The sequence below is a fragment of the Panthera tigris genome, chromosome B1 (genome assembly GCF_018350195.1).
Source record: "Panthera tigris isolate Pti1 chromosome B1, P.tigris_Pti1_mat1.1, whole genome shotgun sequence".
In the NCBI taxonomy this organism is placed as follows: domain Eukaryota; kingdom Metazoa; phylum Chordata; class Mammalia; order Carnivora; family Felidae; genus Panthera; species Panthera tigris.
In genome coordinates this window covers 159,868,797-159,884,974 of record NC_056663.1, presented here as the reverse complement: position 1 = coordinate 159,884,974, position 16,178 = coordinate 159,868,797, and the positions used below count along the sequence as shown (strand labels likewise).

At 34.4% G+C, this 16,178-nt stretch overlaps 1 protein-coding gene across 2 annotated transcripts in view; it reads right to left on the bottom strand.

The window, feature by feature from the left end:
• Window positions 1-286: 286 nt before the first annotated feature.
• The window catches only part of NMU (neuromedin U), a 41,605-nt gene continuing 25,713 nt past the window's right edge, over window positions 287-16,178 (bottom strand). For both annotated transcript variants that reach the window (XM_042984506.1, XM_042984504.1), the window contains 7 exons: window positions 13,315-13,374; window positions 11,761-11,790; window positions 11,623-11,673; window positions 9,975-10,049; window positions 5,860-5,913; window positions 4,499-4,538; window positions 287-423 (listed from right to left, as the gene is read on the bottom strand). In XM_042984506.1, coding sequence (XP_042840440.1) covers window positions 4,503-4,538; window positions 5,860-5,913; window positions 9,975-10,049; window positions 11,623-11,673; window positions 11,761-11,790; window positions 13,315-13,374 — 306 coding nt within the window. In that variant the 3' untranslated portion in view covers window positions 287-423; window positions 4,499-4,502. The remainder of the gene's footprint in view (window positions 424-4,498; window positions 4,539-5,859; window positions 5,914-9,974; window positions 10,050-11,622; window positions 11,674-11,760; window positions 11,791-13,314; window positions 13,375-16,178) is intronic.

The following is a 16,178-nucleotide window of genomic DNA, read 5'->3' as shown; positions in this document are numbered from 1 at the left end:
ATATTTTGTATGTTATATGTAATATATGCTGTATTCTTACAATAAAGTGAACTACAGAAAAGAAAGTGTTATTAACAAAATAATAAGAGAAAATACATTTACATTACTGTACTGTATTTTTTGAAAAAGTCCTTGTATAAGTGGACCTTGCAATTCAAACCCATGTTGTTCAAGGGTCAACTGTACTGTCAAAAGCTGCAGGGATCTAAGGAACATCATTATGTACAGCTTTATTATCTAAGAAAAAAATATTTTAAGGTTTTTAAAATTTTTGACAAATTAAACATTTTATAATCTCAACCAACTTTTATTGAATATGTTTACAACACAGGGATTGTCAAATACAGTAAGTTTAGCAAGGATTGTTTTTGAGAAGAAAACAAAATGTCAACATTTTGCTGCTTCTGTGGAAAATTGTTGGTCCTGTATAAAAACAAAAATTAAGTTTAGAGTCAAGTATAAATGAGTCTGTGAAGGAGGTAGGCAATGTTAGCATACAGACATTTCTATAAATATTTCTTCATGTATGATAAAATTGACATCAGGGCCATTTCTCAGCTATTCTTCAGTCTGTATAGTTTTAGTTATTAATCTCTCTCTGATAGAACACTCGTTCTATGTGTATTTCCCAAAACTTTATACAGTATTTAACTATATAAAAGTGGTTTCCTAAAGCTCATTGATGCCAGTAAGATCTAAGAATAAAATATTTAAAAATTTGCAGTTATTCCTCATTTATTTATTTCCTTTTGTATGTGCAATTAAATCAAATTCCATTTTATGTCTAACCATTTTTTAAAATATCTAACCATTTTCTAAGTAAATAGAAGTCATCAAGACAGAGAAAGATCTCATATAATCAGATGAAAAAAAACAAAAAATGATTATTGAGCTGTTTATGACACAATATAACGAAATCTTAAGTTAGTCTGTGTAAACCCTAATCTTGAAAACAATCCAAATAAAGCAATTTTTGTCAAATTCAGAGAGAATTTTTAACTAAATTAACCAAATCATAGATTAACCTCCATTTCACATTTGTGAAGACTCTACCACTTGGTTTGGTGTTACAATCACAGACATTTTTTTCAATTAGTATTAAACTATTTTTTGTCCACATTTTATAAATATCTCTATCTTTGTAATATTATAAAGCATAGCTTCTTTTCCATTGACCCTTTGGTCTTAGCTCCTTAAAAAAATAAAAAATTAAGAATATATTTGCTCAGGGGCACCTGGGTGGCTCAGTCGGTTAAGCATCTGACTTCAGCTCAGGTCATGATCTTATAGTTCTGAGTTCGAGCCCCATGTCAGGCTCTGTGCTGACAGTTCAGAGCCTGGAGCCTGCTTCGGATTCTGTGTCTTCCTTTCTCTCTCTGCCCCTCCCCTGCTCACACAAATACTCTCTCTCTCTCTCTCTCTCTCTCTCTCTCTCTCTTTCTCTCTCTCTCTCAAAAATAAACCTTAAAAATTTTTTTTAAAAGAATATATTTGTTCATATTTCTGATGTGAATATAACAGGCCTTTGCTAAAATAGGAATTAATGCCAAATATAGTCCAAAAATTTAAGTTCCTAATTTTGCCCCATGAGCACATTAAAATTTTCTTCACTTTTTCAATATTTGTCTCTTTTATTTCTTTCTTGTCTACTGAATTGGCTAATGCATAAGAACTACATTAAATAAGAGGTAACAGAGCATCCCTGTTTTGTTCCTGACATTTCAACAGAAATTCTTCAAAGTGTTTTACTATTAAGACTGCTACTGACTTTGAGACCATTATATAAATAACGTTAATAAAGATTCATCTCTTTCTAGGAGATGTTCTTTTAAAACATCAGAAATTGGGAACGCCTGAATGGCTCAGTTGGTTGAGCGTCTGACTCTTGATTTTGGCTCAGGTTATGATCCCAGGGTTGTGGGATTGGGCTCCATGCTAAGCGTGAAGCCTGCTTAAGATTCTGTCTCTCTCTCTCTCTCTCTCTCTCTGTCCTCTCCCAGCTTGTGCACGAGCTCTCTCTCTCCATCTCTCTAAAGTTAAAAAAAAAATGGACAAAAATAAAATAAAACATCAGAAATTGATGTGGAATTTTGAGATGATTAAATAATTTTTCTTCTAATGGTGAACATATTGTAAAAGAATTCCTGATGTTGAACCATCCTGAGTTGTTGGAACAAACTTCACTTTTTTGGAGTTAAATAATTTTTAAAATATACGGCTGAATGCAATTTACTAGTATTTCTTTAACATTTTTGCATTGATATTTATAAATAGAATTGACCTATAGTTTCTTTTTATATACTACTTTTATAAGGTTTTGGTATTAGTATTTGCTGGCTTCATAAAAAATATTTTGAGATTTTCTTCCATCGCTGAGCTGTAAAAGTTCAAAATCCATTGGTCTAGTACTTTTGAGCAGGGAGTTTCTAGATAACGTTTTCAATTTTTTCCAAAGGCCGTTAGTCTGTTCAGATTTTTTTTCTTTCTTCTGAAGACAATTTTGGTAGTATCTACCTTACCAGACAATCCTCCATTTTATTCAGGTTTTCAAATGGGTAGGCACAAGATTTACAAAATACTCTCTTATGGTTTCCATTTCCTCTATATCTGTTTTAATGTCCTTACTTTCATTTGTATTTTTGCATGTTTATGGTTTCTCCTTTTTTTTCTTGATTAGGGTGGGCCAGTTAGGCTAGTTTATTTTATTTTATTTTTTGCAAATAATCAGATTTTGCTTTACCAATTATTCTGTTTTACTATTTTATAATTTATTAATTTCATTTTTCATTTTATAATTTTCTTCCTTTTGTTCTCCTGAGGTTCACCTTGTTGTTGTTTTTTAACTTTTTAAAGTAAATCCTTAATTCACTCATTCTTTCTTGCTTGACAGTATTTAAAGCCTTGTATTTTCTACTGAATATGGCTTTGGCAGAGCCCCATAAGTTTTAACATGCAGTGTTTTTATTATCTCTTTATTTTCTAGATATTGTAAATTTTTTGGTATTATCTTCATTAGTTAGAAATAGTACATTTTGATTTTTGTTTTCATGAGAAAGTATTAAGAAATTTAATATTCTTAAGCTAATTATGTATTTAAGGGTTGAGATGGTGATATGAAAAATATATTTGCAAAAACATGCTAAGCACAAAATCTGCATTTAAGATTATATAAAGTTAATAGAATATACTTTTATTTGCATGGTGTAAATTTATCAACCTGCATTGGGTTTAATTTCAAAATTCACAGCCTAATAAGATACTAGGATTAACAAATTTATTAAATATGTAGGGCTATCCATGTTGGAGATGTCTACTATCTCCAACATTGATGTGGAAAACTGAGTCCCAAAGTAGAAGTCATGCTCTCATGTCTTCCCACGTTTTCTTAGTTCTCTAGAAATGGTAAATTACAGCTTTTATAAAGAATCTTTGAATACAGGTCACTTGGAAGACAGAAATGCATTCAGTCTGTAAGTTCTGGCCCATTATGGTGGACACTGATCATCACAATAAGAGACAACCTCTGACATATTACTTGCCCAATAAATGATGATAAGGTCAATGTCTCTGAAACAGTGAGGACTATTGTGGTATAGTCTTCATATGAAAATGTTGGGGTTCAGGGGGGAATGATCAGGAAAAAAATTCTTGAGGCATCTTTTGTGCAAAAAATGGGGTTTCATTCAAACACCGACAGGACCCGTGAGCAGAAAAGGCTGCATTGCAGATGTGAGGAGTGGCTGATTATATACTTTCAAATTGGGAGAGGGCTAGGGGTAGTGTAAGTCTCTAAGGAATTCGGAAGCAAGATTTCCAGGACCTTGAGGGGCTAGCTGTTGTTAGGAAAAGGTCATTTATTACTGTCTAGTAAAACCTTAATCATGAGACCCTTCAGATGTATATCAGGGGGCCATATGCTTGGAGTATGGTCGCTAACATATATGTCTGGAGGGGGTAGAGATGAAGAAAATTTCTAAAGGAATTTTTTTATGTTAAAGGAGACTTACAGGATCCTAGAAGTGAGGTTAATGTTAAGCTAAGATTCTCTTTTGCCTTTAGCAAAGTATTGACATTGAGGCAGTTGAGTTCCTAGAAGAAGGTCACTCTGCCTGTCTCAAGGACTTGTCAGTGGGCTGTTAAGTTGTAAGGAAATTTAACTTTTTCTTTTGCCTTTGTTCCCCGCATCAGTCTGAGGAACACATGGCAGCACATCTGTCCCTCAAATACGGACATTTTCCATCATATAAAGCCCCCACGGCCCCTATAGTGGTATGTGCATTATTAATATTAATATTATTAATGTTTATGTGCACACACAATCAAGTAATAGAAATATACTGAGCAAAGCTTAATTTGTGAATATCTGAAAATGACAGAAATTTTCAAACTGGGTTGAATTGTGAAGCACATACCATTTTTTTTTATTTTATCTTTTTTTTTTTCAATATATGAAATTTATTGTCAGATTGGTTTCCATACAACACCCAGAAGCACATACCATTTTAAATGTAACCTTCTGACCTTCTTCCATTGCGTGGCTAGAAAATAATAAATTAGAAATAAATCAGTAAACTAAGGAATGAAGTTAATTTTCATACAAAGCAACCTAATGATTTCGACGGGTATTATTATTTCTTCTTTTATCTAGTTTGCTCATCTTTCCATCCGTTCTCCACTTCATTGTTAGAGTTAGTTTCCAAAATGCAAATCTTACCATATAGCTCTTCTTAACTTAATAATAAAGTTGAAATTCCTTAGTTAATTATTTCACTAGTTAATTCATGTTGATTCTTCAAATTCAGCTCTTAAAACCTTCTCTGTACCTCCTCCACTCTCTGACCTGGGTTAAGTGCATTTCTTTTAGAAACCACAGCCCTGTGGGCACCTGTGGGCTCAGTAGGTTAAGCATCCAACTCTTGATGTTGGCTCAGGTCATGATCTCAAGGCATGGTTAATGAGTTTGAACCCTGAGCCGGTCTCTACACTGACAGCACAGAGCCTTCTTGGGATTGTCTCTCCCTTTCTCTGTCTCTGGCTCTGTCTCTCTCTCTCTCAAAACAAATTAATTGATTAAAAAAGAAAAGAAAAGAAAAGAAAAGAAAAGAAAAGAAAAGAAAAGGATATGAAGGAAAAGAAAAAGAACCCACAGCCCCTGAACTGAAGGTGCATTTAACATAGTAATTTGTATTTGTTTATTTACCAGTTTCCTGTATTAAGCTGTAAACTCTTAGAGTATAAGAATGGAATCCTATCTATCTGCATACTTCTAACCTTTGGAACATTGCCCAGCACCCAGTAGAAATTCAAAAAATAGTTGCTAAATAAATGAATAAAAAAAATCTCTGGTAATGTAGTAAGGATACAAACATTTTTTTGGCAAGTGTAACTACTTAGAAAGAAACTCACATTTCACAGACAATTTGGACATACAAAACACTAAATGCAATTACAAAGTTTTTCTACTTACAACCTCTAGTATAGTTGATTGTTTTACTTTTAAAAACATGAAAACAGTCATAATTCTTCCAGTATCTCCTGAATCAAATATTTAGTAAATATTTCTTTGGAACTTAAGGAATAATGCATCTTTAAGATACTCATTTTCTGCACACGAAATTTTAGAACTAAACTGTTTAATGGGTGAAATTTGGGGTATTTACAAACATGTAGAGTGGATTAAAGGAAAGATCAGAGGTACCATAACATTAAAACAATACGGTGGTGGAAGAAGTTAACCTCAGACTATTATACCTGATGTCAGATATCTATAAACAAACTTCAACTTAGTGTAAATAAATGCACAGGGTATTTTTCAATTTTAATATTGAATGATTTTTTTTAAATACAGTATTTGCATACCCTGAATAAAAACTGTCTCCGAACTTGGCTTGCAATAGGACCTTGGAATTCTTCCTGGAAGAGAAAATGAGGGCATTACAAATCAACTAACAGTAAAAATAAGTGAAAATTCTTCTTGAGAGTATAGTGAAGCTCAAAGGTATTTTCAGCTATCATATTAAACAAAGAGGGAATCAAGGGCTTGAGTACATAATTCATACCAATAAGTAATCTTTGTATGTATACCTGAAGAATTTTCAACTAGCAAAATCGCCAGGATGTTATATTTTAAAATAATTTCCTAGGGGTGGCTGGCTCAATTGATAGAACGTGCCACTCTTGATCTCAGGGTCATGAGTTTGAGCCCCATGTTGGGAATAGAGTTTACTTTAAAAAATTTTTTTAAATAACTAATAAAATAATTTCCTTATCAACATAACCGCTTCTAGGAAGTTCATCAGTTGTATGTATATTCATCGGTAAGTAGAATGAGAAATGACAGTTCATAGATAATTAACTATATCTAATTTTGTTTGAATGAAATATTTCCTTTAAAATACATACTGTATGTGCTAACACTTGAACAGGGAAAATATAAAATGGAATTGTGTCAGAGCTAAAATACACTATATTTCTATAAGGAATTGAAATTAAAATTGAGGGACAACTTTGGTAAACTATATTTATTCAATGAGACTTGAGTAGAGATTTTCCCAATATAACATATTCACAGATATTATAATGAAAAAAATACCAAATGGAAACAAACAAATTATTCAAAATGGGTATATTTTGAAGTACTTCTTTTCTTAAAACACTTCATTTTTAGGGGCAGCCGACTTCAGCTCCGGTCATGATCTCCTGTTTCACAAGTTCGAGCTCCGCATCCGGCTCTGTGCTGACAGCTCAGAGCCTGGAGCCTGCTTCAGATTCTATGTCTCCCTCTCTCTCTGTCCCTCCCCCGCTCAAGCTCTGTCTCTCTCTCTGTCTCAAAAATAAATAAACATTAAAAAATTTTTTTTAATTGCATTGTAAACAATGGCAAAAATATTTAATATTTTATGGTTTTCATAAAATTGGTTATTATAGCTTCCTATTTTCAACAATTTATTATAAAAGTGTCAGGATGGCAATCACTATGAAATCTGTCATCAAGACCTTTTAAAATTATTCTGTAATATAAGTATAATCATATATTTAAATTCTAAGAAACAGCCCTGACATCTATTAATATTCTGAAATCCCTTATTGATTTGGGGTACCTGGATGGCTCAGTCAGAAGAGAATGTGACCCTTGATCTTGGGGTCATGAGTTCGAGCCCTATGCTGGGTGTAGAGATTATTCAAATAAATCAATAAACTTAAAAGAAAATAAAAATAAATTCTGCAATACTTGCTTTACAACAAATATATCTTAAATTCTCAATATTTTGTATCTAATTCTCATCCTGACTATAAACTCTCCAAATTACTTAATATTTAAAATATACTTATAGAAGGGCACCTGGGTGGCTCAGTCGGTTAAGCCACCGACTTTAGCTCAGGTCATGAACTTGTAGTTCGTGAGTTCGAGCCCCCATCAGGCTCTGTGCTACAGCTCAAAGCCTGGAGCCTGCTTCCCAATTCTGTGTCTCCCTCTCTCTGCCCCTTCCCCTCTTGTGCGTTCTCTCTCTCTCTCTCTCTCTCTCTCTCTCTCAGAAATACTAAATGAAGAAACTTTATTTTTTAAATGTTCACATAGAAACTATATATTTATATGTTTATATAAGAAAAGTTATATATATTAAAAATATATATATTTATATATTCTATATAAGACATATTATATTTCATACAAGATTCTATATAGATATATATATCTCTATATATATTTATATATTCTACATATTAGAAATATATATATATTATATAAGAAAAAAAAAGGCAGGGAAAAATGTAACTTAAATAGTGGCAAAATTTAAAATCTTCAAGCCCAAACACACAGGTCTTTTTAGTCTTATTATTTAGAGATAGAACTGCATATAAAAGAATTTGGGAAGTAGGGATAAAAAAGATGTAGGTTTGGAAGTGAGGATGTCTAGCAAAGAACATTTAAGAAAAGTGTTTGAATACACTAAGATCTGAAAACTCCTTTTCTTTAAGAACACAAAACATTTCACTACCAAAAATCTGTTTTAAAATTAGGTGATATAGGCCCAGAAAGCTGACACCCTACTGTAATTTTTTTTTTCTATTCATGTCTTACACTCTTTTCTTTCATCGGTTCCTGTGAAACTTGGCTTGTTGCAAAATACTTTCAGGAGTGATTTGTCCAACAGGATATTCTGCTAAGTTAAGAGGTCACTTATGCAGCTAGTTTTCTGGAAACAGAGTCTCACTCAACGTGGAACATCCAGACAAAGTACCTAATTGGCCACAGTACTGAGTGTTTAGCTTTGGTAAACAATGACACTGAAGCGATATAGTAAACTAATCATTTGCTGGTGTATTTTAAGAAACTGGATCTTTAAATTGGAATCTTACACTATTCATAAGTCAAGCAAAGTCTTCAGAAAGTAAAAGTTAATTCAAAAAGCGTGTATTATTTCTAGAAAGTTTGTTGACAACATTTTTTTTTTCATACTGGAAATCCCAAAATTTTAAGAGGCTGGAGTTCCTCTGACATTTCTTATTCAAATTGGCAACAGCATTGTCTTCCTTGATGGAAGCTTAGTTTGAGAATGTGAAGATTTAGGAGGGAAGTAGTGACCATAAAAATAAATTTTGAGGAATTTCTTTGCCTAAACCATATGCATTTTTAAAAGTGTTTGAAGACTTTTGGTAGGATTTTAAGAATAAAATTAACATGATACTTAAATTAAGGGAAAACCTAACAATAAAATAATAGAAGTATCTGGGGTGCCTGGCTGGCCCTGTCAAAAGAGCATTTTGATTGTTGATTGTGGGGTTGCAAGTTTGAGCCCCATGTTGGGTGTGGACATTACTTAAAAATAAGGTCTTTTATTTTTCTAATAATTTTTTTAATGTTTATTTATTTTTGAGAGACACAGAGAGAGAGAGAGAGAGGGAGGGACAAAAAGAGAGGGAGACAGAGGATCCAAAGCAGGCTCAGCGCTGACAGTAAGAGCCAGACGCGGGTCTCAAATTCACAAACCACAAGATCATGGCCTAAGCTGAAGTCAGACATTTAACCGACTGAGCCACCCAGGCGCCCCTAAAATAAAATCTTAAAAAAAAAAAACCAGAAGTATCCAAGATTAGACAATAAAAAGAACAGCATAATGAAAAAAAATATTTGCCTAGACCAGAGTCAGAAAGTTCTGCTGTAATCTCTAAACTCACTTACTAGCATCGTCTTGGGAAAGATCTTTATTCTGAGTTGTTTCCCCTTTAGTAAACTGGGGACAAGAGTTGTGTATTAACAGAGTTGCGAAAAGAATAAACTGAGGTAATATAAGACTTAAAACTGTAATGCATCACAACAAAGTAAGGCATCACTTAAAATAATACCTAGAAACTTTTATCATCGAGAGAGTTAGGATTCCTTTTCAATGACAATAAAAATGCCACAATTTCTAGTTAAAAATGTGTTAAAAGTCAGTTGCATTCATCTTAAACATAGATACTGGATTTGGGCCATATTTTTAATTTGAAAAACCAAAGTGCCTGCATTTAATTTCTGATATATTTACTTCACGAGCCTTACTCTTCCTAACATTTTAAGACTTGGGTAGAAAGCTTACTGTCCTAGCCAGTTGCCAACCGCACACGGAGGGCAATGAATTGTCCTTCATCTTTTCTCCTATTTCCTACCTAGCGACTAGGCACGCTGCTGTGTCCTCCCTTCAACCAAGAATAGGTCTCCTCCCTGGGAGGGTCACAGCCCCGGAAGGGAATCTAACCCCAGTTTTCCTCATTGGCCCCCAGCTTGAACCCAAAGGGACATAACATGGGGAGGGGGAACAGTTCTCTTCTTCCTGAGTGAAAACGGTTCTGCCAACAGACGCTCTTCCACAGGCCAACTGGGTGTTTATGTTGGGCTTAGCCTGAAAAGGAGGACCTTACAAACCACCACGACTGGGAATTACTGGTCCCACAAAGAGCGGCAAGGCAAGCATGCGGTCTGTGTTACGTACGTCCAGTCTGAATCTCTTCGTTCTTCTCTCATGCAGGTGAGGAACAAGCTGCAGTAACGGATGCACGACAGACGACTGAGAGACACGAACACACACACATGATGAGCACAAAAGCTTCTCAGCATTGAGCATAAAGACGGTTTCCTACTTGTTTGGTTTTGGTTTTGCTTTTACCCACTGTACTTGCTCCAGACCAAAAAAGAACGAGAAAGGTGTTAGGTAATACAGCCCTTGGAGAGCACTTCAAAGAACCTGGAGAGTAAGCTAAGACACTGAATGAAATATGGTAGCTCTATGCTACGTTGAAGAACACTGTTCTTAGGGTGTCAGCTCCATCACCAGCTGCCAGCAAGGAGACCATCCTGAGAACCTGCAATTCTCAGAGTCTGCCTGCTTCCAGACTTCACGCAAAAATGATTTGGACGGAGGAAACCTACTCTGTGCGAATCAGTTTTCCACTATGAAAATGTACATCTGGAAGATTCTCCTGTACACACATCTGGTCATCTCCTTTACAAAATATATATTTTGTTTAAAAGTGAACATACGGAACAAGACAACAGGGGACACAAAAGGTGACAAATGTGTCACTGAGAGTGAGAAACGTGACTAAGATACATTTTCTCAAAATGTAAAGATGCCAAGTGGAAGAAAATGAAAGTACATCCGAGACATGTAGTTACCCGTAACAGTTTCATTTTAAGGGCATGGCTTGAATTGAACCTTCTCACAAATATTAAATTCATTTTTCAAATGGATTACTTTAAACCCTATATAATGGTTATTTGTTAATCAATTCAATCTGTATTTGGCCTAAAGCCAGTATAACCTAACTTTCAACTCCTCATACATAAGAATATTCCATATGATATTTAAAACTGAGTTTATATTACAGTTATCTTTCCACAGCTCCTCATTCCCTAAATTGGTCCATGATAGTGAGTCACAATCACAGAAGGAATACTATAGTCAAACAATTATTATTAAGCACTCTAGATTAAAACACCAGAATAGCATTTTTAAAATCCATTCATATAAAAAGAAAAGCTACTACTAAAACTGCACAATTTAGAAGTAAACTGAATTCAAGATACTGGTATCCAGCTAATCTTAGTAAATTCTCACATTAAAAGCCTAGTTACAAATAAGGAGACCTGAGGAATAGAAGTGGATATTTCTAGTTATATTTAATGACATTTTCGGCAATCATCTTCTAAAATAATTCTTAAAATGACTTTGAATAAATCTGTTTTATCCTTGCACTAATTGATATCTAAAGCAATATGTTTTTCTTAATCATTTGCACTTTTTTTTTTTTGCCTCTAGAATGTAGATTTCATGACAGGAGGGGATTCTTTTTTAATTTTCTATTGTATTCACTGCTATATTTCTAGTACCTAGAGTTGTGCTTGGCACATAATAGATACTCAGTAAATAATTATTTAATGAATGAATAAATACATTTAAAACACATGTAGTTAAGATATAAAATAAATTAATGTGTAATAAATATTAAATTACATTTGTTTATCCACATATAAACTTCTAAAGTAAAAAACATGAATTTTGATCTAGCTTATTAGATAAACTGTAAAAACAGATTAAAAAATACTAATGATTACCAATATGAAGTAATTCTACAACTTACCACAACATTTGAATTGCCCAACTTCCGTGTCTTCGAATAATGAAATAAGAACTGTTAAAAAAAAGTAGTGAGATTTACTATAGACGGTTACTGGTTTCTTTTATTTTTTGGTGTATATATTTATGGAAATCACCTTACCCTTTTGGTATTATCTTTTTCATCTGTTTCCTGTTGAGAAAAGAGAGAAATAAATATCATTCTATTATATGTAACATATTATACAATTATACATAAAATACTATATTATTATATTACACTACACTATAGTATATTATAGTATACTATAATATATGTAGTATAAAATTTGTAACATTATAAAATTATATCACATAATTTTTAAAAATATGTGACACGCTATATATAAACTATAATACTGAAATTGGTTAAACATATATTGCTCTAAAAATAAATGGGAAATTAATTAGATATTGTTTACAAATAAAGGTGTGAACAAAGTTCTCTACTACAGCATTATTCATAAGACTAAAAAACCAGAAACATCCTAATAGTTCAACAATGGTGAAACGGAAAATTATGGTATGATCAATCTCATGATAGAGTACTCAGAGAAAAAGACTCTAAGGAGTCATATCAAAATACAATACTTGTCGTAATAAGATTATGAGTTATTTTTGGGTTTTTTTCCATAAACTTTTCTATAGTCCTCTCTCCCTCAAAAAATCTATTTTTTTAAGAATGAGTCATATTCCTTTTTGTTGTTCCTTTTTGTTCTCATTTGCTTTTAATACGAAAAGAAACTCATGGATAAACACCATTGTCACTTCTTTTATCCTAATCAGGAAGAAAAGTCAATGAAATGTTTTGGGAAATAACACCACTAAAAACACCAAAATATATATCTATATACACACACACATATATATATGTGTGTGTGTGTATACATATATGTATATATATATATATATATATATATATATATATATATATATACAGGAAACATTTATGCTTTCAAAATATCAAGGTTTCTTTGAATTATTGTATGTGAAAGGTATATAAGTAAGAATGTACCAATGATCATAGTTAAATTAGGATTGCTAATGAAAAATCTAATTCTAGACCTGCCTCTCTTATCCTTATAAAGTAGTTTTAAAATAAATTCATATATAATATATAGAATATAATCTGAAGTATGGTATACTTAAGCTATTTTTCAAGTTCCCAGCTCTCCTCGTTTCAGACCAAAAAGTTCTTCTAGATGAATCAAATAATTTTAATAAGAAACCAAGACATCACAGTAAGAATATAATTTTCAAACTGATACTGTCTATATATATAAATTCTTAATGTCCTTCTCTCTAGCAAAGTACAATGCCCTGACCTCCAAGCTGAGATACATCTGCTCTCCCATTCTAGTATGAGAAAAGGAGTCAAAATGACCCCAAATTTCTTTCATGAGAACTAGAGCACATCTTATGAGAGGGCTATATGATTTTCCAATTAGATGATTGTAAACCCCATTAATGTGAACACTAAATTCTCAGACACCTGAGAAACTTAAGTTTTTGTTTCTTATCCAAAACCAACTCATGATCTTCTTGGCTCTTCATGAAATGTTTCCTAAATCGGGTATATTTTCTTCCAGAAGGAATACCAAGGTATCACTGAGCAATTCTTTTTTTTTTTTTTTTTTTTTTTTTTTTGCTTACAATTAAAACACTATTCCAACCTTACCTGGGGCTTTGGTAGAGTCCTCCTAATTGTGATGCAAAGCTCCTCCAGCGCATTGGATGCCTAATGGAAATGAAGATATATAGGCCAACCTTGTGTTTTAACAATATTTTTATAGAATATATAACTGTCGAATATTAGGAGTGCAAGGATATTCCAAACACCCAGAATAGATTCCTTCTCGTGTCCCATCAAAACTCTGTAGAAATCCCTTGGTTTCTTTCATGACAAAAACTTGGCTCCTACAAGTAAAACCTTCCTTCTAACCTGGGGGGGGGGGGGGGGAATGTTATGTACTGTATATATGCACTGATTAAGGCTTCCACGGTGGTCCAGATACATAGTTCTCTCATACTTTCTAAGAGTCCGTGAAATTGTATGACTGAGAGAAACTAGAACAGTGCCAAAAGAGGGATTATTCCTCCCAGCTTGTAGCAAAGTTTGAATCTACATGCCAAAGCTGTGAGCTTCACTGAATATTACTCATTAGTGGCTAATTTGAAAATCCTGCAAGTGCTTGCAAACAATGGGAGTTGGAGGGAAAGAAGCCGCACATGGTGCACCTCATCGGAGTTACCACCCTTCCAGGCTGCTGACTGCACACCCCAGGATCAGGTTTTTCAAAGCATCTGAGCACAGAAGTAGGGCAGGGCTCCCTGTGGTTAGGAGCCGGCTGGGTGTGGTGAGGACTAACACAAATGGACAAGCAGGGGCGAAACCTGCTTTGCACAGAATTTAGCACACTAGAACCATGAACAATTGATTACTTAATAAATGCATGTTAGAAGTAACAAGGAGCTGGAACAGTGTTGGGGGGAGCAATTTAATTCGTAGTTAAAAACGTGGGCTGTGGAGTTGAGCAGCCTGTCACTGCTCAAAGGCAGTGCAAGTTCCATTTCTACTCATTAGCTGTGTCACCTTGGGCTGGTTACCTAACCTCTCTAAACTTCAGTATCTTCAGCTATAAATCGGGGATGACAACATCACTGCAGAGAGTTCTTGGAAGGATTAAATGTAGGTAGAGCTCTTAGCACAGTGCCAGGTACATAGCAATTAGTTAACAATAATAGCATTAAAGAATGTGTGGCCTGTAAAGCTGGATTTACAACTGAAGTTACTCTTCATGTAGGAGATACATCAGAAAGGATTATTTGGGGTCACCCATATTCTCACCCTTTGAACAACAGTGCATGTTTAACATGGTGGGCTGAAGTTAGGGATACAGATGGAGTCATGTTCTCTGAACATCCTCCCCAGCACATCAGAGGCCTGCTTTGTTCTCTTCCATTTGCTTGTCTGCCATGCAGATTGTTGGGATGTTTACTAATAATATGAAATGGCTCCTATTTCTGTAGTGCTTCACTAGCTTACAAAACACTTTCATACACCTAATTCACATTTTGTCCTTAAAATGCATCTGTGTGTTATGAAGGACAGGAATCGTTCTTCTCGTATGTAAAGGAAGTGAGGCTAATGGTTGGTCGAGTGTGGCCTGGGAGCTGGGTCGTCGGACCTGCAAGTATTCCTGTGTTTCACTGGCAATGACTGTGAAGCCTGTGACTGGGGAGTTGGATGAGAGAAAGAGTACGAACACTGATACACTCTTTCCCACATTTTCCCTTCAGCGTTGGGTACATAGGTCACCCCATAAAAAATATGGAAACAGATTCCTGAAACTTCCTTTTATGGCCCATTTAGAAATGCTATAAAAGGGGCGCCTGGGTGGCTCAGTCGGTTGAGCGTCCGACTTCGGCTCAGGTCACGATCTCGCGGTTTGTGAGTTCGAGCCCCGAGTCGGGCTCTGGGTTGATGGCTCAGAGCCTGGAGCCTGCTTCCGATTCTGTGTTTCCCTCTCTCTCTGCCCTTCCCCCGTTCATGCTCTGTCTCTCTCTGTCCCAAAAATAAATAAAACGTTAAAAAAAAAAAAAAAAAAAAAAAGAAATGCTATAAAATACAAAACAATAAAAAAATATATATCTGGTGGTGTCATGTGTCTCTTAACACACAAAAGAATAAAGGTAGCGTCTCCCAAGAACACAGCTTTGAAGCCGGATGAGGCTTCGCAACAAGACCGAAGTTTGATGGGAAAAGTTTTAAAACAAACTGTATTTTTTCCAGCCACCCTTCTCATGAAACCATTATTCCTGGAGCTACAACTATTCTTTAAGAGTTTTTCTTACACTAAATTTTTAATACTTTATTTTTTATTTGTGAACCTTTATTTTCCATTTGGTAAAAATGTTTTGAAGCACTGTTCAGAAAATCATATAAATAATAAAATTATAACTAATGTGAAAAGAAGTGATTTTTAAATTTTTTTTAGTTTATTTATTTTGAGAGAGAGAGAGAGACAAGAGAGAGCAGGAGCGGGGGAGGGGTAGAGGGGCAGAGAGAGAGGGAGAGAGAGAATCCCAAGCAGTTCCACACTGTCAGCAGAGTCTGATGTGGGGCTCAATCCCACAAACCATGAGATCATGACCTGAGCCGAAACCAAGAGCCAGACGTTTAACTGACCGGGTACCCCGAAAAGTAGTGATTTTTAAAAATTGTATTAGTGAATGTAAACGATGTCATAGTAAATTGACCAAGCTCTCTTCAAAAGGTACACAGTCTCCAAATCCAGTAGAAGCTTCATTTAGCTTCATGGTGTCTAGATGAGTGAGAGCTTTTAATTCATCCTTTTAGTACTGCAGAAATAGAAATGATTCTGAGGGTGTTCTTGAATTTTAAATACAATGCAAAAGCTTACATGCTAATTAACACCCATCATATGTTATATGTCCATCAGTGCTTCTCCTATAATTTGAATTATCCGTAAATGTCATCTCTCGTGATCCTGGTCTTGCTTTTTCATCTAATGCCACTAA